Source organism: Hipposideros armiger, unplaced genomic scaffold, assembly GCF_001890085.2.
Source record: "Hipposideros armiger isolate ML-2016 unplaced genomic scaffold, ASM189008v1 scaffold_292, whole genome shotgun sequence".
Taxonomy (NCBI): Eukaryota; Metazoa; Chordata; class Mammalia; order Chiroptera; family Hipposideridae; genus Hipposideros; species Hipposideros armiger.
In genome coordinates, this window is record NW_017731642.1 from 513796 (window position 1) to 535761 (window position 21966).

A 21966-nucleotide genomic window follows, 5' to 3' on the forward strand; every position below is an offset into this window, starting at 1 on the left:
AGAGAGAGAGAAAAGAAAGAAAGGAATCACCCCAATATAATATATGCCTGCATCACAATGAAGACAGAAGTGATGCTTGGATGTGGAAGGGGAATGGTCCAGCTCCCTCGTGCCTTTCAGAGGTGAAATAGGGTAGGGATAGGGTGTGGATGCTGAAGCTTTCTCCCATCAACTCTGTGTTGGGTTCAGATTCTCCTCTGGGCCCAGAGAGGCACTGAAACTGGTGAAGTGCACCAGGGGTGAAGGTGGGAGGGAGGGCAGAGGAGGGGGTGCTGCTGCTCTGCCTGGGGAGGGGCCGGAAGAATGGTTTCATTTCCCCCTGACAGAAGGAAGCCAAGAGAGAAAACAATGAAGCCAGTACTCCATGGGTATTCAAAGAGAGAAGGAAGAAAAAGAAAAAGAAAAATCCCCATCACTGGATAAAGTGGAATTCAGAAAACCAGATTTTTCATGAGAATTATTTAATGGAATGCTGTCCACTGTGCCCTGTTACCCCAACAATCTTTAGTAAAGACCAGACATTCCAAGAAACGTTTGGTGGGATTGGGTTTCTTACAGAAACTGGTGAGTTCTATGCATCTGCAGGCATGGGGTCAAAGCCGTCAGCCCTGCAGATGAGAAAGGGGACATGGGACATCCGGTTACAGACATCCTGTGCACAGCAGAACTTGGAGCAGAGGGAGCTGGAGCCAGCTCTATGGGTCTACAGCAACGATGGCTAGATTTTCAGGCGTATTGCAAGATGATTGTTAAACACAGCCATTATTGAAACCTAAAGTACATACACTTATGGAGTATTAACTAAAGTATATTAAAAACAAAGGTAATGGGTACTCAAAATGCATCACTTTCGAATTATTTTCCTATTGCATCTGTATGGAAATTTGCAAATACAGATGCAAGGGTGTGCGGCTGCTGCACATTTTTTCCCAACTCCATGTTCAGAGAAGTCACGTTGATGCTTTGAGACTGGACATATTGAGAACATTTAGACCTTAGAAATTGGAAAATGCTACAAATTAGGGCTGGACTTATTTTGTTGACTTACGGACTTAAAATGTTAAAAATACTGATTAAACTTAAAAGTGTGTATTGTCTGTAGCCATTACACTGCAAATAGCACCAAAAAAAATCTGAAACATTTTTTTTGTGTTCAAAACTATTACCCAATCCAGCAAAGTCACTCACATCCTTGAGAGAAGAGCAAAGTTCCAACAAATACCTTCACTGTTTATGTTTGTCTTACTCTTTAACATTAGTGAAAATACCAACTAACATTTGTGTGAGAGCTACACTCAGAGTGCTGGAAACATTTAGCAGCATACCACTGCCCACTGCTGATCCTTGACCCTGACCCCTGCTCCAACCTTGGGGTAGGGGTGAGAGGCAACAGAAGACTATGGGAGAGACAGTCCCTGCCTTCACTGCTGCACGCTGTTTAGCTAGAGGGAATGCCCCCTGCCTTGTGTCTGTGTAATCATTTTCTGCCATGGGACACAGGTGGCACTCCGTACCTACCATAAGCAAGAAAGGGACCTTGAAAATAGGCACAGGAAGAGTTATTAGATATCCATTATTCCCTTGCCTACTAGCAAGCTACATTTAGTGTTCACAAATATGACTCTAAGGCACTATAAGTTCTGGGTAATGAAAGAAGCATTGAAGCCAATTCAACAGTTGTAATGAAAATACATGTTAGAAAGAAGCATTGAGCAAATGTTGACAAACAAACAAAACCCTTTCTACTTAAGTTTGAGCATTCTCTTGATTGAGATTTTTGTAAACGTGACTCCCTTGTTACACAGTGCCAAGAGCACATACTTTTGGGGCAGGGAGAAGATGACAATAAAAAAGGTGGAACAAAACAAAATGTTGTGTTTATCCATGTTCATTAGAAAATTACTTTCTTTATAAAATAAATTTTCCAGTTACCAGAAGACTGTCCTTTAAGTCTTAGCAGACGCTCCTGGATATTCCCAAATATCCATGCTCTCTTTTTCCTTTAATAATGGAATCCCTGAATTTTAGCTCATGACCCAGTCACCCAGCACTGCATTTTCCCCATCTCCCTTGGGGCTAAGTGTGGCCAGGTGGCTAAGCTCTCTGGCCAGTGAGATGCAAGTGTAAGGGGTGTATGCAACTTTGAAGGCTGGGCCCTTGAAGGGGAAAGACATGCCTCCACTACCTCTGTACCCATTCTGCTAGCTGGACAAGTGGGATAGTGGGAACTGGAGGAACCATTTTAGAGCATGAGGTGGAGACTTTGTGTTAAGATAGCAGAGCAACAATACAGAAGGAGCCTGGGTCCCCAGCACCATGGAGCCATTGTTATCAGTCCCAGATAGCCTTCCCAGACTTTAACATGAGAGGGAGATTAGCTTTTATCTTCTTTAAGTCACTGTTATAGCAGCTGACTTTGTATCCTGAATAATACAATTACCAACATTTTAGAACATTTTAACCATTTTTTTTTAACATTTCAGGGGTGATATTCTTTCTAGAATATGTTGCACTTTTCTTAATTCATTAAACAGAGCAGACAGACCAGAATTTACTCTTTTTTGAGTCAAGAAGCATAATTACTATTATGAACAAGAACACAAATAGATTGCAAGGTGTAGAGGGCTGCTAGCCCGACAGTAAGTGGCCCCAGGATGTGGGGCTTGGTTGATTCATGGTAATTCCTGAAGTTTTTCTGACTCTTCTCACTATCAAACTATTAAGGATCAAATAAGAAAATATATACGTAAAGTACTTTGGCCTAGAGCCTTAAACATAGAAGTGCTCAATAAATGTTATGTATGATTATTATTGCTACTGGTATTAATTATTACTATTATATATTGGGGACAAATGGCTATTTTAAAAACTCAGTACTTTTTCCCCTTTTATATCAGAATCCCAATTATAAAGACACAGAAACTGGAAATCCCACTATGTGGAGACATTGAATCATCTACGTCCACAGAATGAAAGCTAGGGTTTCTCCTTGGTGCAGACCCTCTCTCTTTATCTCTTTAAAAAGACCTCTTTAGTAAGATGGTCTTTTTAGTCATGGAATCTACCTGTTGACCTTGTGGAGACTCTGAATGAAGGACCTAAACCAATAGCAGATGCTTCAAACTGAGGTGTAAATATTCTGATTGACAATGAAGACGGTTCTGTTCATGGCAGTCAGAGTACAGCTCTTCAGAGAAAGGATGATGTTAAGAGGTGTTTGCTTCCTTGGAGTTGGGTGAGAAGAGGGCAGTAAATCATAAAATAATGACCTCCCAGCAGTCAGCTTTTCCCAGCATTGTGGCTGCCGGCAGGGGAGAAGAAAGCGATGGCCAGATGAGATGGCCCAGGGAGGAGGCGTGACCTCTGAACTCTGGAGCACCGACATCTGACTGCCAGATGAACTCTTCCTTTTCTGCCTATAATTCACTCATGTTGTTCTCAAGGCTCAGAGGAGGGGTTAAATGTCACACCTGTTTTAGCTCTACATGGGTCTTAAGGGAGAGGCTTGTGCCCTACTTGGCCTGAAGAGAGTTTCCACATGTGTAGGGGCACAGTGATTGACAGAACAGCTTGGGACAACACCAGGCTAGAAGTGACAAACATCAAACAGCACAGACCTGTGATATAGTCAGTACAACCAGATGGCCTCAGAATCTCCTGGAGACGAGCCTACCAAAGGCTCAAACAGTTATCAGTTTATTATGATAATATTGTTAGTATAAATACAGAGGGTGCCCCAAAAAAGTATACACATTTTAAGAAAGGAAAAAACTGTATTAAAATTGTAATACCCAATATATACCAATAACAAAAGATGAATACAAGTCACGTTTGACTTCTGCAATTACAAGAGGTGCTCAAAGTAGTTACCATCAGTGCAATTTTAATATAGTTTTTTCCTTTCTTAAAATGTGTACACATTTTTTTGGCACCCTCTGTAAATCATAATGTTGTTGATATGACAAAATTATAGTTATTTATTATTTTATAATATTGATAATATTGTATATTTTATTGTTCTATGTTATTAATATATTATCATAGAATTATAATAATAATTACTATTATCCTTTAGGTGTCCAGCTATGTGTGAAGACTTCTCCCCTCAAATATCCTCCCCTTCAAATCCAAGGCTATAAATAAACTGCTATAATTGAGCTTGTAAGAAATGTGTTTATAGTAGAAGTGAATAGACTCTGAGGGAGGCCTTGAAAGCATTTTCTTAGTAATAAAAACAAGATCTTTAATAGTAGACCAAATAATATCTCATTTTGCTTATTCAGGGTTTTTTTGTTTTGTTTTTAACAACTTCTGGCTCCTCAACTGTGTCCCAGATCGTTAGAATTGCCAAACTAGTGGCCATTTGGTAAATGGAATAAAACTGTACAGTTTCCTTGCTGGGTTCTCCACAATTAAAAACCTTTTGTTCATGGTAAATGGGGCTTCAGTGTCTAAGACAGTGTCAAAATAAAACTGGAGAGACTTAATAGGTTGCCAACTTTATTTTGCCAAACCCTGACAATATACAACACTTAATAAAGTGAAATATTGGGTTGTTGAAAAAGTCATGATGCATTTTTGCAACGAAAAACATAGCAAACATATGTCATGACTTTTCTAACAACCCAATAAAATAAACGTTAACACCAAAATAGTAGGAAGTAGATATTTCAGAATGAAGGATAATCCTTTAAGTGGAATCATTTTAGCTTGATGAAGACTTTCAAACGGTTCTTATTTTTCTCACGTTATCACAAACGGGCCGAAATGTCACGCAGACTAGCACCTGGTTTGGAGCTATTCTTCTAAAACACAAAGCCCATGGCTTGGGGAGTTGTCTGGGAACTGCTCATCTGATATCATTCCCACACCTTTCCCCAAATACATGGGAGATAGACTCAAGGAACTGCTGTGGCCAGTTGTCCCCTGTGAGACATGGGCCTGAGACCTGCCAGCTTTGTGCAGGGCCTGGATTGTCAACTAACCATCCCAAAAGCTTTCTCCCTGCCCTGAGGTGTCTCTGAGTGTTAAGAGCACTGAAAACTGCCCTTTTTAGGAGACAGGAAAATTGCAAAGTTGGGCTCATTCCATGGAGTGAATTTCCATTTTTCCTGGCCGCAGAAATGCTGTGTCTGTCAGTAATTTTCATTCTTGGTCACAGATCCCAGGGGAATAGGAGAAAGGCCAAACAGAAGAGAAAAGTTTGCAGTATGTTTCTTCAGGTCCTGGACTAGCTCCCTGGCTCTCTAAACAGAAAGGCTGCCCAGCTCCAGCCTTCCAGATGCAATTCCCCGACCCCAGCAACTGCACAGGTAGATGACTGGGGAGACCTGCCCTGTGCCAGCTTCAGACACAGTTCTGAAGCTGGTGTGCCCATGAGAAAAAGGAAGCTCTCTGTTAGAAAAAGCACCAGTGACAGAAATTACCCCAGGAGATAACTGAATAAAAGCTTCTTTCACTAAAACCAATGGCCCCCCTCCCAAATAACTTTGAGTCGCTTTCTCCCCACCTACCATTTTTATTTTCCAGCAGTTGGAAGGACTGTGGAGACCCAAAGGGCTAAAGGCTGAATTTATGACCAGTTCTTCTGGAAGCTTTGTCTTTCTGCTGACCTGAAATAATTTCCATACATTTTCCTAAATCTATGGGAGTTAATTGCCAATTTGCATTTTGCTTTGAGTGTGCAGATCTCAAGATGGAAACATAAGCTCTTTATTTCAAGAAAAGTAAATGAAAGAAAATTCTGGAAGCTCATTATCTAATGCCCGAAAGGCTTGAGGAGAACAAGCTCTGTCTTTCCTCTCCAGTAGCTTCTTCAAAAACATCTTAGAGGAGAAGCTAATCCTTGGGCCTGGGTCGCTTTATGTGATTGCAGTGACATCAGAGAATTTGTTCTCCACCCCCAGCCTCTCCAAATCATTGATTCTTAAAAGGGTCGCAGTATTTTTTGGGGGGCCTGATACACCTCCTTGTAGCCAAACTTGACATTAGCACCTTTTATAAGCAGGAAACTATGAATTAACACCCTGCATTTTCACCATGAGCCTCCCTTGTGGAAGCTCTATTTGGGAACACACTTCTATAACCTTTGACACTAGCCTGCTCACATTATTAATTCAAATGTCTCAGGAACATCATTTGCTTCTTCTAAAATAAGTGACAAATGAGTTCTGGAAAGTGGTTTCGAGAGCCACCCCAGTAGGCAGAGTCAGGGGACAGCTCAGTGTCTGAAATATTAATTTAGATGCAAGACTGAATCATGTGTGTTTAGCTCTGACGTCTTACAGCTTTCCCCATCTGGTGTAATTTGCTTTCTCCACTTGTAAAAATGCCCATGACAGCGACAGCAGGCGTTGTGTGGCCATGTGGTAACAACAAGGCCTCGTCCATCACATGCTCCATTGACAGAAACTTATTGATCCTGTCTTTACCCAGTTCCCAACCCAACCTTTCATCACATTGTGCAGTGGAGCTCTGCCCACGCACCCGTGCCCCAGCCCAGTACCACTTTGGAGAAAGGAGATGATGGAGCCATACCTTGTACCCGGGTTTCCGCCCTCTTTTCTTTGGGATCTTCACGGCTGGTAAACAACCAGCTGAAGCAGAATAAAGGTTATGAACTGCCATCTTCATAGGTGTTGAGTGAAGTGGGGGTCGGCCTCGCTTTCTCCCGGGGATCCTCTGAGACTGCATGTCTGCTGGTGCCAGTCTTACAGAAGGAAGTAACAAATCGCTCACAGGCAGAAGAGGTGCTAAGAATTAGTCCAGACACAAAGCAAAACAAAAACAGAAGTGTTTGTTTGGTTTGCAAAACAAACATGGATCTGGTTTGGTGATTTTGGCCATACCACCCCTCACTGGAGCAGAAGACCAACTACGAAAGAGCCAGACGCTATGAGGAGCTTTAATGATGCTGTTGGGCTCCTGATATAATTTAAAAGAGGGTGAATTTTCACAGGACTATAGTGAAGTAGGGAAGATACTGGCTAGGTGGAGAAGACAATAAATTCCCAGCTCCAAACACAATTGATAGTATCACCAGCAACAAGACAACTTTATCTACGCTTCAGTTTCCTCAGTTCAACTTTGAACTTATGTAATAACAGTTTTAAATAAACACAACCATTCTCTCATGTTCACTACTATCCCCTTGGTTGGGTTATAGATTGTTATGCATTTTTTCCCAAGAAATTTAACAGTACAAATCAATTGTATTAAAAGTGATTATGTCTCTCAATCAAATTGTGGGCAGAGACTTACACACAGAAATGTTCATTTTAACATGATTTAGAATTGCAAAAATAAAATGGATATAGCCCAAATAACAAGCAATAGAGGAATAGTTTATTGAATAAAACAATCAACTAAACAAAAGCCTTTAAAAATACCCTTAATAACATGAAGTTGAGTGAATAAGCATCACACAAATTACACATAAAAAATGATCTCAATTATGCAAAATTTTACATGGTGAAAAAATACAAGGAAATGTGCTAAAATATTACCAATGGCAAAGATGGTGGGACTCTGGATAATTATTCATCATGTATTGGGTTGTCGGGAAAGTCATGACATATTTTTTCTGTTTTTCATTGCAAAAATGCGTCATGATTTTTCCGACAACCCAATACAAGCCCTTTCTTCCAAGCAGATACTTCACATTCTAGAATATTCTTAGCATTAAAAAACACTACTAATAAGCTTCTGAAGTAGAGTTGGCTAAATCTTACAGCAAGAAGTAGTTGGTCAACCCAGAGAACATAGCAGAACGTTGAGCTCAAATTTCCTGGAATGTTCAGGAATGTGACAAATGAGACAGAACTTTTGACTTTAAGTCAGAGGTGATATTAGGTGATAAAATTTATTTCTGAGAATTAGTGGTACCTAGCAGTGAAAATGAGAGACTCTTGCTCAAAAGGCAGAAGAAAGAGATTGAAAAGATGATAGAAGAAGCCCCTACACCCTGGTCTGGGCAGCATTTCAGGGACCAGATTGTTTGGCTTCGGGACGAAAATATCAAATAGTAGAAATTCTTAAAAATATGACAGGGGAAATTAGAGGCATCCTTTATAGATGTAAGTTCACTTTGTTAATTCTCTGAATTTTAACAGTATTCTATCAATAATCTTGACTATTCTTGAAAATATCATACCTAGTGAATAGAATTTTAAAGCATAAATTTATTGACTATATTGTTAAGCGGTTCAGATAGATGGACAAGCTCTTAAGGATATCAATTTTCCCTGTTTTTGTCAGTTTAAGAAAAATGCCCTATCTCATTGATTCTAAGATGCATGTTGTTCACACATTAACATTTTGGGAACTAGGGTGCACCCTAAAGCACTGTAAGCCCATCAGAATCCCATAGGGGACTTTTTTTTTTTCTTAGTGGCACATGAAATAATGACAATAGTGACAGACGATATAATCAAAGTCATCTTAGAGTCAAGGAATTAAGATCAATGAAGATAAACCCATCACCATGTAAACAAAGAACATCATTCTATTTCTAGATTTTAACGTCTGTACTCCATGATGCCAACAAATACCCAAAACAATCATTTTCAAAAACAAAACAAAACATTGAAGAATCACCAAAATTTATCCAATAAGATTTTTACTATGTGAAACTTGGTTTGAGTTCCATTTTGAACTATCATGATCAAGTTTCTCCTTCTTCATTATTAGTTTATCTTTATGGACTTTAGAAACAGGAATTTTTCCTAGTTTGGGGCATGTTTCTCCACCTTCCTACTTTGCCTCTAGTAAGGAGGTCAGCAAGGTATCAACTAATGTCAAGATCAAAAGTCAACAAGCGAAACCCACAATCAGCAAAGGCATTGAATCTCTTTCCTCTCCTAGAAATAAGAGTCCTCTTGAAGGGTCAATTGCTGCATTCCTTCACTAGTGAATTGGGATGCTGTGCTAACTGAGATACTCCCTCACAAAACTCTTCTTGTTGAATAGGATTTGAAGAATAAAGAAATGGTAACAAGGTAGTTAGCACATTATCCTAAAAGTTTATATCATTCAAAATTATCCCCAGATTTCTTAATATGCCAAGAAAAATTTCCTTGGAAAAAAGTCATATTTTCGATTCGGTTATTCTACTTCTCTCTCCCTACTGGGAGGAAAAACCAGGATTTGTGTTACTTTTCATTTCTTCCCATAGAAGCACATCCATCTTAGGAGTATGAAGGACCTGTCCAGATAACTAAATCAGATCAACAAATTTTACACGAACGGAGCAACAGTAAACCATTTTGGTGGCAAACAAATTGGGGATGTTCTTGGAGATAAGAAATCTTCTCAATTTCTTTAATTCACCACACCTGATTATATAGTTCATCTGTTAATCAAGAAGATACTACTTCCCAATTCTTTGTCACAATTTTAATACACAAATAAATATAATTTTAAGTAACAAGGCAGAAGATGTTTAAAAATAGAAGAGGTTATTTTAATTGTGGGGGATTCTCTAAAGGTCTCCTTGGAATAATTTTAAAGAGTTAGGGGAAAGCACTTAAAAGTGGTCTTTCAATAACAGATTTTGGAATAGATGATTGCAAAAGTTCAGGGTCCCCAAAAACCTCCTTCTCCAAAACTAAGACATGAACAACAACAACAACAAAAAAGTAAAACCAGCAAAAATCAATCAATACTCAAAATAAGGAAGAGTCCTTATTCTTGGAATCTTGGAATGCAGTGGAAACAGGCAATTACATTTTTTTAAGGAAAACACAACTATGGAAGATAATGACAGTTTATCAAATGTTTAAAGAAAAGATCAAAACTAATAGCAAAGTGGGGGAGAGAAAAAAAATAGCAAAGGAAAATACTCAAAGATATATTAAGAGGTCATCTTCCAGAAGAAGCTCTCTGTGTCTTAAAATTTCTTTAAGAATGAATAACAATAAATCTTAATAAAAACAATGCACTTAAAGGCAATAGAAAAAAATCTATAAGAATTTAGACAGAATAAATAGATCATTTACAAGGGGGAAAATAAACAGGCTAACTCTGTTCAGCACCATTAGCTAGAAGATAATGGGCTCACTATGATGGCCTTTTTTTCAGTTATTTATAGTTTCCACACTTACTCCTGCCACAGGGCCTTTGCATATGTGGTTCCCTTTGCCTAGAATGCTCTTTCTTCCCTCTTTGGTTTACTGTCCTCATTCTTCATCAGCTAGCTCAAAGCAGCTTGACCTGACTTCTCATCAGGGTTTCCTAAGCTGTGATACAAACCCACTGCTTGTGCAGCACCCACCATGGAACCCAGACAATGGAAGCAGATGGGAACATGAAGATTTACCACCTGCTGTGCCTCTGACCTAGGAGTTGACTGTCTTCTGCCAGCATCCCTGTCATTATGGTAGGCAACTTGTTTGTTCTTCAGAGGATAAAATCTCAGACCCTTCACGGCTTTTCATATAAATTTAGCAAGTAGAAAGACTTATATGAAAAAAATAATATTTTAAAAAATTCTACTTATGTCCTAAAATAAGACTGAAATAAATATAATATTATTCTATTATTGGGCAGGTGGATATTTTTAATATAATTTTACCTAAATTATTCTATAAATTAAATGCAATCTCATTAAAAATCCAAACTGACTTTAAGAAAACAAAAACCAGCAGAGGAGACTTGCCCTCCTGGTTCCTAAAATGTATTATAGAACTATAACAGTAGCAGCAGTACAGTACAGGAATAAACAATCAGAGCAACAAAAAAGTTAGTCCAGAAATTAAACATATATGTTTCTATTTGTTTAAAATTTAGGACCATGTTATATCAATGAGGAAAGCTCCATAAATGATTTGTGAACAACTGGCACTTAAAAATAAATAAAATTTTAGCTATTCTTCAGCAAAATAAATTCTAGATATCTAAGATTAAAATATAGAAAATAAAAAAAAATACTAAGAAGTACTGAAGACCATATAAATCAACATTTTAATGCTCTTGGGAAGGCGATGGACTTTCTAAGTATGACGGAAAACTCAGAAAGTGGAAATAGAAAGACTGAAAGGCATGACTACATAAAACTCAAATGCTTTCATATATTAAAAGTAAAATCATGAAAAAGTTTGAAAATAAATGAAAAGTTGAGGAATCTATTTGCTACATATGGGCCAACTAATACAAAGAACTTCTCCCAATTACTAAAACAGAAATGAACACTGCAATAGAAAAAAATGAGCAAAGGACACAATTCACAAAAATAAAAAAGAAAGAGAGAGAGAGAAAAAAAGAGAAATAAATGGTCAACTATCACAAGAAAAGATTCTAAATTTTACTGGTAACCTCCCAAAATAGTAAATTAAGACATAATTTGTCACTTATCAGACTGAAAAATGGGAATAAGTCTGACAATACTCTATGTTAGTGAGTGGGGAGAGAAATGGGCACTCCTATTTACTGTAGGTAGGAGTAAAAATTGGCTAATCTTTTTGGAGGACAATTTGAAAATCGCTTAAGACTTTACACATGCACACTTCTTGATCCAGCTATATTACTCCTAAGGATTTCTCCAAAGATAATCTGAGAAGAACACAGAGATATATGGCTAAGGATATTCTTTTCATATTGTTTATAATAGTGAAATACTGAAAGCAATTAAAATGTCTCTCAAAATAGCCTTAGTTTAATAAATTATTTCACATTCACAAAATGGAATATTTTGAAATTTTAAATAAATATGTGTGTCTATATGTACATGCATGCATATATGAAGACTGCAAAATAGTATATATAGTATGATTGTATTCATATATTTTTTACATATATAGATATAGAGGAATCTGCATATGTTTAGGCATAGAAAGAGGTCTGGGAAAGATAACCACCAAAAGGCTGACAATGGTTGTCTCTGGGCAGTACAATATTGAAAGATGTTTTTGCTTTCTTGTTTGTACCATTTTGCATTGTTTGAGTTTTTTTAACCATAGGTAGACAAATAGTATAAAAAGAAAAAGTAACAATGAGTAAATAATTCTCATTCTCTGGAAGTTTCTATTGGAAATTTGTGCTTCTTTAGATGGACGTTAGTTTTCTTTTTTTCTAATAGTTTTGGTTCCTAAGCCACAGAACTTCACTGGCAATTACTTTAACGTTCCAAACAAATTGTAACAAAAAGGCAAAAAAGAATTTATGACCAAAAAGATCACAGAGGATTGTTTCAGAGCTAAGGAGAATGTCCATATATTGATAGTGAAGAGGGGTGCTTCTGTGGACCCCTGAGAGAACCAGCTTACCACCCACAGTCTCCTTGATACCACCTCCCTCCAGAGACCAGGCAACATTTGGGTTACTGCCCTTCACCCAAAGGTTCCCTCTCATCTCCAAAGACCTTCAAAGACCTCAACTACTGTCCAAAGACAGCCTACCCATGGACACATAATTTGATACAACCAAATATATGAGTATGAATCACTTGAGAACTGTCAAAACCCTGGAGGTGTATATGATACCTCTGAATTGCTCTGCTTTCCATGGTAAACTTCAGTGAGTACAGACTGCCTCAGGTCAGGTCAGATTCTGAAGCCATCTTGGAGCAAGGGGCTTTAGTAAACATCAAAAGATTCTGTTACTAGAACAGCTGAATAATCATGTCTCTGACTCTCCAAGTTTAACCCTCACACAGTTGTCAAAATCTGGCTTGACATATCAAATCAAGTGATTTGCTGCTGGTTTCCTAAGTTTCCCTATTCTTATCAAAACAAGGCTTGTCTAGAAATAGTACAACTGCAACCAAGAGAAACTAAGATCTGGGCTATGAATTTAGGGATGACATTTTACCTGTTAGCCCTGCAAATGTAATGATGCAAATTAAGGTCCTGGCTAATGGTATTTCATCAAGATAAAGAGCAAGGAATTACCAAATCCAAAAGCATACACCAATGTCATTGAGTCTCCTAGGAGTTATCCTGAGGCAAGTATTCATGTATCCACTCATTCATTCACTCATTCATTTATTAATTCATCCAATGAATATCTGTTGAATATGCAGTGAGTGTCAAACACCTAGACTAATGGCCCACAGCTAGGGTCAGAGGTGCACCACCATATTTTTAAATTTTGGATATAAATGTATCAATATAATAGAACAATTTGATGGTCAATGAAACCTTCATATAATAAGAAGAGGGGCAGCAATATAATCTGTGAAATGGAGAAAATGGATCCTTTTCATACACGTTTTCCCCCAGTTCTGCCACTGAAATTGGGCCAATGGAAACCAACGCCAACACATATGTGCAGTCACTCGTAGTGCTCACATTTTGCTCTCTGATACTCTTCTCCACTCTAAATAGAACCAGGACTCCTTAGACGTGCTGATTCCATATCTTAGGGAGAGAGAAAGGTCAGGATTAGATGGAAACATCTTATTATTACCAGAATGATTTTAAGAATATCAGGGGTAGTGCTAAGAGGACAAAGAAGCAAGTTGTAGTAATTTATGAATCAATAATAATAACAACAATGGTAATATAGTGAATTGAAGTAATTGTTTGTGAAAAGCTATGAGTTCTTTATAAGACTCAGAAGACTATGATAAGGTGTATCAAACTCTAGTTGTAATCATATTAATACAAAAGAAGGGTGACTAGAATAAAATATCATTTATTTTTACTGATTTTAATAAGTATAAAAGAGCTTATCTCTAGTTATTTTCTTCCATTAAATATTGATATGCTCTTGTCTCTACCTGTCTAAATATACAAGGGTGAATACAAAGAAATTCTAAATAAGTCAACTTATCCTGGAAAAATAGGAACTGACCCAGGAACAAAAAAGTTCCCAGTTGTCACACAAAATAAGCGGGTCCAACAGAATATTCAAAGGTCATGAGTCAGTCAAATGTCTTTAAAGGAGTTGTAATGTGCAGACTTGTTCCCTAAACCCCTAGCAGATGAAGCTTCTACATGTGCCTGGTAGGTGTAGGGAGACTTCAAAACACAGGTGCCCGCTTCTTCACAGGTAGGACTCTCAACTCTTTTGTTGGGTAGGGTGCAGGGAGCTTCCTTCTTCCTTATAACAGGCCATTTACTGTGAGGGCCGACTCTAAATACAAAATCCATTCCGCACTTAGCTGAACTTATAAAAGCCCCCCACACCCAATACTGGAACCTCCTCTGCACCTAGTAAGGGTGCAGCAGCTATGGTGATGGAGAGCCAAGACTCATATCTAAGGGGAAGAAGGAAAGATACGTAAAGCGAGAGCAGAGAATATGCATAGTGCTATGGGGAAAACACCCATTACACCATGCAGGTTTGGGAAAAACTTAACATTTGAAAGAATGAGAGAGGAACACACCACAGGTGTGAATAACTCACTGGCTGGACAGCTACTCAGCTGTATCCTAAATCTACCTGTTTTCTAGGACCTGCCAGTGCCCTCAGTCGGCACAGGAAGAACTTTTTCTAACTCCAGCATCACCATTTGGGCCCACTGGCCTGGAGCTGCTCCTCGGAACGTGATCCTCAGAGAGCAAAGGGAAGCAGGTACCAGGCCCAGGAGGGACTGGCTGCCACCTCCTGGTTTCAGCCGTCCACCCCTTCTCTTTGAATGGAGTCTCCCACACAGACAGGCCTTGCCCTTCAGATGACGTCCTTTCAGAAGATAGCCCTCTAAGATGCTTTGTGGGCTGGCCCTGGCCTGTCTCCCTCAGCTCCATTCCTTACCCTGCCCCTGCAATTCTCTGTGTGAGAGGGGCCGCCCCCCCCCCAAAGCTGTTTCCCAAGGTTGTGTGACAGCTGGCTGCTGGCTGGGTTTGCCCAATGGGAGGTACTTGTCTGACTTTGGAGGGTGGGGTTGGCATGGGTGAAACCAGGGAAGCTATCATCCTCTCTCTTTGCTTTGCTAAGTCTCTGCCAGGAACTGCTTCTCTTCTGTGGCTCTGGCTCCCACCAGACAGGCCCACAGCATCCCACACTGTGCTGGGTGACCTGGCCCTGCCTTCGGCTGCACCACCCCCGCCCTCTGTCCCTCTAGTCTAGGGGTGGTTGCAACTGCAGGGCGGGTGGCTAATTGTCCAGTCTCCTGGTTTGGCTCTTCCATCACCATATGACCATTTCCCTGCATTAAATACTCAGTGCCTTAAATATTAAAGAGATTTCCTGGTGACACCCTGACAGACATACATGGAAAAGGATGGCATCTGCCTGCCCTTCAGCCAGGTCAGTTAATGACGGAGAAGAATGAGAACCTCGTAAGAAAGCCTCCTTTGGAAGTTTCTTATCTTTCCAGCTATCCCAAAGATGGAGTCTGTCTATCTGTGGCCACACCTGGAGACATGCCTACATGTAAACCCATGGGTTGTGAGAAGAAACCTGGAGGACGGGGGAGATAGGGTGCTCTCTGCCATTGCTGTGGTCAGCCAAATCGTGGCTAAGAAAAATGAGAGTGAATAATCTTCAAGATAAATGTTTAAATGTATATACCAGCATGTATATATAGCATGTTGTCATATGGCAAGTGAGAAAGATACACGCTGTAAATGTATACACACATATGTATGCATATATACTTATATATGCATAAAACATCTCTGGAAGTGTTTAAAAATGGCAGCAATCCTCTCTTGTAAGTGGCAGGGGACTGGATTTCTAGAGACTGGAGAGGGAAAGGGACTTTTCTCTGCATGCTGTCTGCTACCTTTTGTATTTTGTGTATATTTAAAAAAAAATAAAAACAAATAATCGCAATCTACCATCTCTTACTCTAGAGAAGAATAAGTGAGTGGCTGTGCCATCTGCAGCTATTGGTCAGCCAGGGTCAGCCGCACTAGCATGTGGGAGGTCAGATGCCCAGGTGCTCTGGACGTTGCAAATCACCAGCCCATCCATGGGTGCTGCACTCATGTGCCATGATCGTGTGCATTTGCACTGACCAGGACACCTAAGAACCCCAGTGACTTGACTGACCAGACCAGTAACCATTTCAATGGGTGTTCATAGAATATAAGGCATAATATTAGGTGCTGGTGGAAATGACCCTGGACTTTAGCAACTGGACTCCAGTCCTGGCTCTACTCCTAACCAGCTGAGAGATGGAGACAAGTCACTTTACCCCTCTGGGCCTCAGACCTCTCATCTTTATGGGCTTAGATCTCTAAACTCCCTGTGGAGCAAAACTCCCAGATTGGTAGGTAGAGAGAAAACAAGCCCTTGTTTGATGCAGACAGTTTCTTACTTACATAGACAGCAAAAACAAGAAGAAACCAACTCCACCAGTGTCCCTTGTCCCACGGGACAGCACAGAAACAAAAGGGGCCAGGTGACAGCAATACCAGAGATGTGGCACCCTGTTGCTGAGGAACCATCATGCCTCAGTGAAGCAGTTCTATAGCCTGCAGCTGGACCCTAAGGCAGAGCCAGGCAAAGGCCTCACAACTCACCAGCACCCAGGAGGCAATGAGAAATCATCCTACAACAGCCTCCTGTACAGACAGGAAGGCGAGTGGCAAATGGCCTTGACACAGCTCCTCAGAGGCCTCCATGCTCTCATGCCCTGGGAGGATCACAGGGACTCTGCCAAGACTTAGATCAGCTGTGGATAAACCTAGGCTGCGTGGCTGTTAGGGAGACATGCAAGGTGGCCCGGGTGCCATGGCGAAGCCGGTCCTTTACACTCCTCTCCTGCCTTTGAGAAGCTAACCACTGAGTAGGGTAGAAGAGATATGATATGGCAGGCAGCAGGACAGGTCTGAGGCAACCAGAATCACAAAGCTAAGGGCCAAAGAGCCCAGGACACTAAGCGAAAAGGGATCCTGTGGAGCTGAGATTCTCGGCGGCCAGGGCTCAGGACCTGCCAGCTACTCTCCACCTCACCTTCACCAGGTCCTTGCCACCTGGCACTTCCTGAGGGAGCCTTGCACCCTCCCCGTTTGCTACCAACCCAAGGACATCCAAAGCTGACGGGGTCCTTTGTAAGGAACCCCTGGGGTTTCCCCCCATTACCTGCTTCTCACTCAGTTCAGGAGGTTCTCATGGGCTTGAACATACTAATGAAACCAACCTGCCTCCAATGAATGGCAGGCAGAAGGAGAAATCAAGGTAAGTAAGTGGATCACAACAGGTCTCCTCAGAAGCTCCTAATTTGGTGCCTCACCGCGTTTTCTCTCAGGTGGAGTCAGAGAAGTGGCATTACTTGATCTTTGCTCAGCTTTTCAGGAAAGCTCTATCCTCTCTCCCAAAAGGCATCCGCTTCCGCCTGAAATGTGAGGCCTTTCCCCTTGGCAAGATGAAAAGGAATCAATCACCTTCAAGAACTTGTGTTCCTCAAGGAGGTGGCTTTCCAGGGACTCCTGCCTCACAGCCCTGCCTGGACAGAGTGTTTATATTCTGCACCCTTCCCTGTGGCTGTGACTGGACAATGTCTATCTCAGTGCCTCTAACATGTCATTCTACTTATCTGTACCCTTGTTTATCTCTCCCAATATATGTCAGCTCCTTGAGGGAGGTGTTATTTCTTGATGAATGTATCCCGCTGCATAATTCAGCTTCTGGCACATCTTAGGGACTTAACAAGTGTTTGTTGAATAATGATGTATGAATGAATGAATGAACGAACGAACAGCCCAGCCCTTCTTCCAGGACTCCCCTCACTCCCCAGCACTGGGGCACAGGATCCAGGCCAGGATACAGCCTCAGAGCTCTATCCAGTGAGAGCCACTTTCCAAAACCGAGGCCACGCCGGCAAGACACAGTGCACCACATGCTGCCAGCATGGATCTTCACCTACTTCATCCCTATTAATTGTACGACCCTGTAAGATCAGCATTATTGTCCTTGGATTTATAGATGAGGAGCTGAGGCCCAGAGAGGTGGTGTGCGATCACTCATTAGTAGGCAGAACTCAGATTGCACTGAAGGGCTTTTTGTACAAATCCCTACAGCTGTCCCCTGGGGTCAGCCCTGGATAGCAGGCGGAGAGCTGGCAGTGGAGCTGGTTAGAAGGGACAGGAGGGAAAGCTAACACTTCAAGCCACATCTCCCCAAGTCCCTACAGGATATAAAGACATGGTACCCACACAGTGAAATTTTAGGTGATATAAGGCAACCCCACTAACTCACTAAGAATATGACAACTGGGTAGATAGAAGAGCACACTTATTTATGCCTACAACATACAGCCCGATCCAAATATTTTTGAAAGGTTATTAAAGCATATTGTGGGGAGCAGTAAGGCAACCCTTCCTGGAAAAACGCTTGTGTCTGCTAGGAGGAAGAGCCAGCCACTTTCTGTCACCAGTCTCGAATTTCGCATTCAACACTGTAAGGAAAGGCACTCTCTAGGGCAGCTAAAAAGCTACAACTATTTCTTTTTTTGCAAACCACTATTTCCTGTTTTGTTCTCTATTTATACTTTACACTTAGTTTTGAGAAAGCACTGGTGGTTTGGTGTTTTGGTTGTTTCTGGTTCAATCTTTATCTACAAAGAAACTCTCTTTTCAAGATGTTCTTTGGTAATATAAACCAACTGTACACCTAGGTGCCTTTAAAATACTTTCCTAAGAACAATTCTTAAAGCGTTAACATTAAAACAACAAGATTCAAATAACACAAATCACAACCCTCTAAATCAAGCCTTCACATGGTGCAAATCCATTCACCAGTCTTGGGGATTTGTGAATTCCTCAAAAATTTCACACAGGGCTGCTTTCATTTCCAACACAAACATTTTCACCCAAACTTTCAGGCACACAGTTATTCAGATTGAAGTAGAGAAATGTGTGACTGTGATATCTTCACTACGACAACTCTTTGCAAAATGTTGAAGTATCTCAGGCACTCTCCTGGCATTATGGAATGAGATGTAGCAACTCAATGTTTGCCCTCTAAGAACTCACTGTCTAAGAAAGATATACCACCTTGGACCAGTCAGCAGAAAACAAACATGAAAACAACCCAGGAACCAATGCCCTCACATCTTGTGCAAGTCAAGGGGAGATGCATTTGTAGAAGTGAAAGTTAAGAGCAAGTGCATGGTTATCTTGAAACTAATTTTGTTTCTCTGTGCTTGGTAGCTGCTATCTTCCTCAGTAGACAAGGGCCATGTTTTTGTGGTAGAGGGGCCAGTAGGAAGAGAAGGTTGTCAGGGGCCATCAAGCAAGATCAGGAGAGCTGGCTTGGATTTGCAGTGAGCAATAGAGTAGCAGTGGGACTCGGGCATCAGTATCGTGACCTGTCAAATGGAGACAACAGTACTTGCCAGGGTCATGTCACCAGGCTGCCTTGAGGATCCAATGAGAAAATGGCCATGAGAGCTCATCATAATCTATAAGCCCCATGTGACATAAATTACTGCTGGTCCTGAACAAATGATTCTTATCTTTTGTTCCCTCTGCAAAGAACAGAGAGTTGACAGCAACTCTATTTCCAAACCGACTTGTTTGCAGAGCTCCCAAAGACAACACACAACAAAATCATTTTTTTTTCTTTACCAAGCTAAAGAAATACACCTGAATGCATCCAGAGAACGCCATGCTCCTAATCCATTCCTGTAGAGCATCACAGTTGTCCTGTCTGCTGGCTAGATTATACCCACCTCATGGGGGGAAGCTGCTACTGACACTCTGGTATCGGGAGGTTTCAGAGCTCTCTAGAAAGCTGGGAGGCTGGGAGGACAGGCGGGGTGCTTGGTACCTGGCACTGTCATCATCCATCATCCATACATGCCGTCCCTGCACACTGGTTCACTTCTCCCCTCTCCTTGTTTCACAAAGAAAAACCCCAGTTCTCTTCAAATATTAGGAATGCAAACTGTCACCCGGTCTGGGAATAGAATGGGTGAAGGGAAAGAGGGGCTGGAAGAAGGAGTACAGAAAAACTTTCTCCCATGTTTGTTTTTCTAACTTAAAGGAAGGAAAACCAAATACAGTCCTAATTTACTTCTTATCACTGAGGATCACAAAGGCTTCTCAGTTGTCCTGCTAGGTGCAGTTACAGCATCAGCTCACCAGGGACATGGAGGGGAGAAGGGCAAGTCACTCCTTTTTGGACCAGTGATCCCGATGGTCACCCTCACACATCCTGGTGACCCCACAGGCTTCAAGATACTACCAGGCCAGGGCCAAAAAGGAAAGCCTTAGCCTCAAAAGGGAAGCACTGGCCGGCAACAAACTTTTCTCCCCTTACTTATCCCTTCAGTCATTCAGTAAATATTTTCTGGGCACCTACTGTGTGCCAGTCCCTGTGCAGAGCCCACTGGGGACATGAAGATGAATTACAGTAACCACTCTCAGGAGAAGGGAAGAAAAGCAGAGCACCTACGGGTCATCACGTCTCCTTGAGTCCCAGCTCGCACCACACCACACACACACACACACACACACACACACACACACACACACACACACACACCCTTCTAGCAGAGTCTCGCTGGCATGTTGTACAGCTGGATTTTCCATGCCCATGTTGTCAACACAACACATAGCTTCTCAGTCTCAGTCCCCCAGGATGGTTCTGAGCTTGGTGACACTCACAGGTCACCTGAGAAGGAGAAGCAGTCATAGCACACACTCAGTCCAACAAGGAGAGCTGGCCAACAACCACAACGATTGAGCCTCTGTGGACCAGAACTGCCAGCCCACAGCAGAGCAGCCAAGTTTATCTTCGGGTCTGAACAACCTCTTCTCCCCTCAGATCATTCCATCCTTGAGGCAGGATTCCCAAGCCCTCCAGGCCTCATCAGCGACTTCCCTCACACTTGTGTCCGCTTGCTTTAGGAGCGGTCTCTAGATCACAGGACCAACAAGGCAATAAATAGTGGATGAAGGGGCGGCTGGTTAGCTCAGTTGGTTAGAGCTCAGTGCTCATAACACCAGAGTTGCGGGTTTGGTCCCCACATGGGCCACTGAGTTGCACCCTCCACAACTAGATTGAAACAACTACTTGACTTGGAGCTGATGGGTCCTGGAAAAACATACTGTTCCCCAATAAAATAAAATAAATAAAATAAAATAGTGGGGAATAAATACATGAACTAATGAAGCATATAGACATGCATACATTACTTTGTTAAATTCTCATTACAAGCCTCTAAAGCAAGTGTTATCATTACACAGATGAAGAGTCTGTCAAATCTACACAAATGATGGCTCAGAAAGACTCTTTGCCTCACCAGAGGTTGCACAGCTAATGCCCAACCCAGCCTTTCTCCACCAGCACCTACTTAACAAAATGTTAGCTGCTGAGACGCAAGGGTGTCATCTCCCAGGGCTTTTGTTTCTGGCTGGGAGATGTTGCATTTTAAAAGCTTACTCCTCAAGACCAAAAAGTCTAGGAGCCTCACATGCACCCTGAGACAAGTTATCAATGTTATCGCCACCACCATATCTGGGCTGGGTAAAAGCTTATATGACTTCCCAGGGCTCGCATACAGTGAATCCTCAGCAAATAGGATTTGATTGACTCATAAAAAGGAAGAAAGGGAGGGGAACGATACAGTGATACAGTTGTGAGCTTCCACTTCTTGATGGCTAAAGGAAAGGTCAGAAAAGGAAAAAATAATGACTCTTGTCTTGCTCCTTCTCCAGTGGGTTAGCAGTCAGCAAGCAGGGGCTTCCTGGATAATTTTCCAGATCTTCTCCCTTCTCAAAGTTCTCCCAAGGCTGTGCAACAGCAGTTAAATCAATTCTTAATTAGCTTTCAAAGTTTACATTTGAAAAATCTATAGCTGCATGAATATTTATTGAAAACTTACTAAGTGCAAGGCATTTGTGCCAGGCCCTGGAGATACAAAGGGGCATCAGGACAAACACAAACAGAAAAGTACCTGCAGCTGGTAGTCATGCCTGGTCAAGGGCAAACCTTGCATCCTTACTGCAGGAACCAGGAAGAACAGTCTCAGCAGCAGTCAGAGCACAGAATGCTCTGCGGGTCACAAAGAGCACTAAAGATACAGAGAGGTTCCCCTTGTGCACTGTTGGTGGGACTGCAGATTGGTGCAGCCAC

General features: G+C 41.4%; 1 protein-coding gene across 3 annotated transcripts in view; it reads right to left on the bottom strand.

The window, feature by feature from the left end:
* The window catches only part of SCML4 (Scm polycomb group protein like 4), a 104024-nt gene that overhangs the window by 56774 nt on the left and 25284 nt on the right, over positions 1-21966 (bottom strand). For 2 of the 3 annotated variants that reach the window (XM_019658960.1, XM_019658958.1), the window contains exon 2: positions 6538-6752. The exons of the other annotated variant lie outside the window; for it this stretch is intronic. In XM_019658960.1, the coding sequence (XP_019514505.1) occupies positions 6538-6693 (156 nt within the window). In that variant the 5' untranslated portion in view covers positions 6694-6752. The remainder of the gene's footprint in view (positions 1-6537; positions 6753-21966) is intronic. 3 annotated transcript variants of the gene reach the window in all.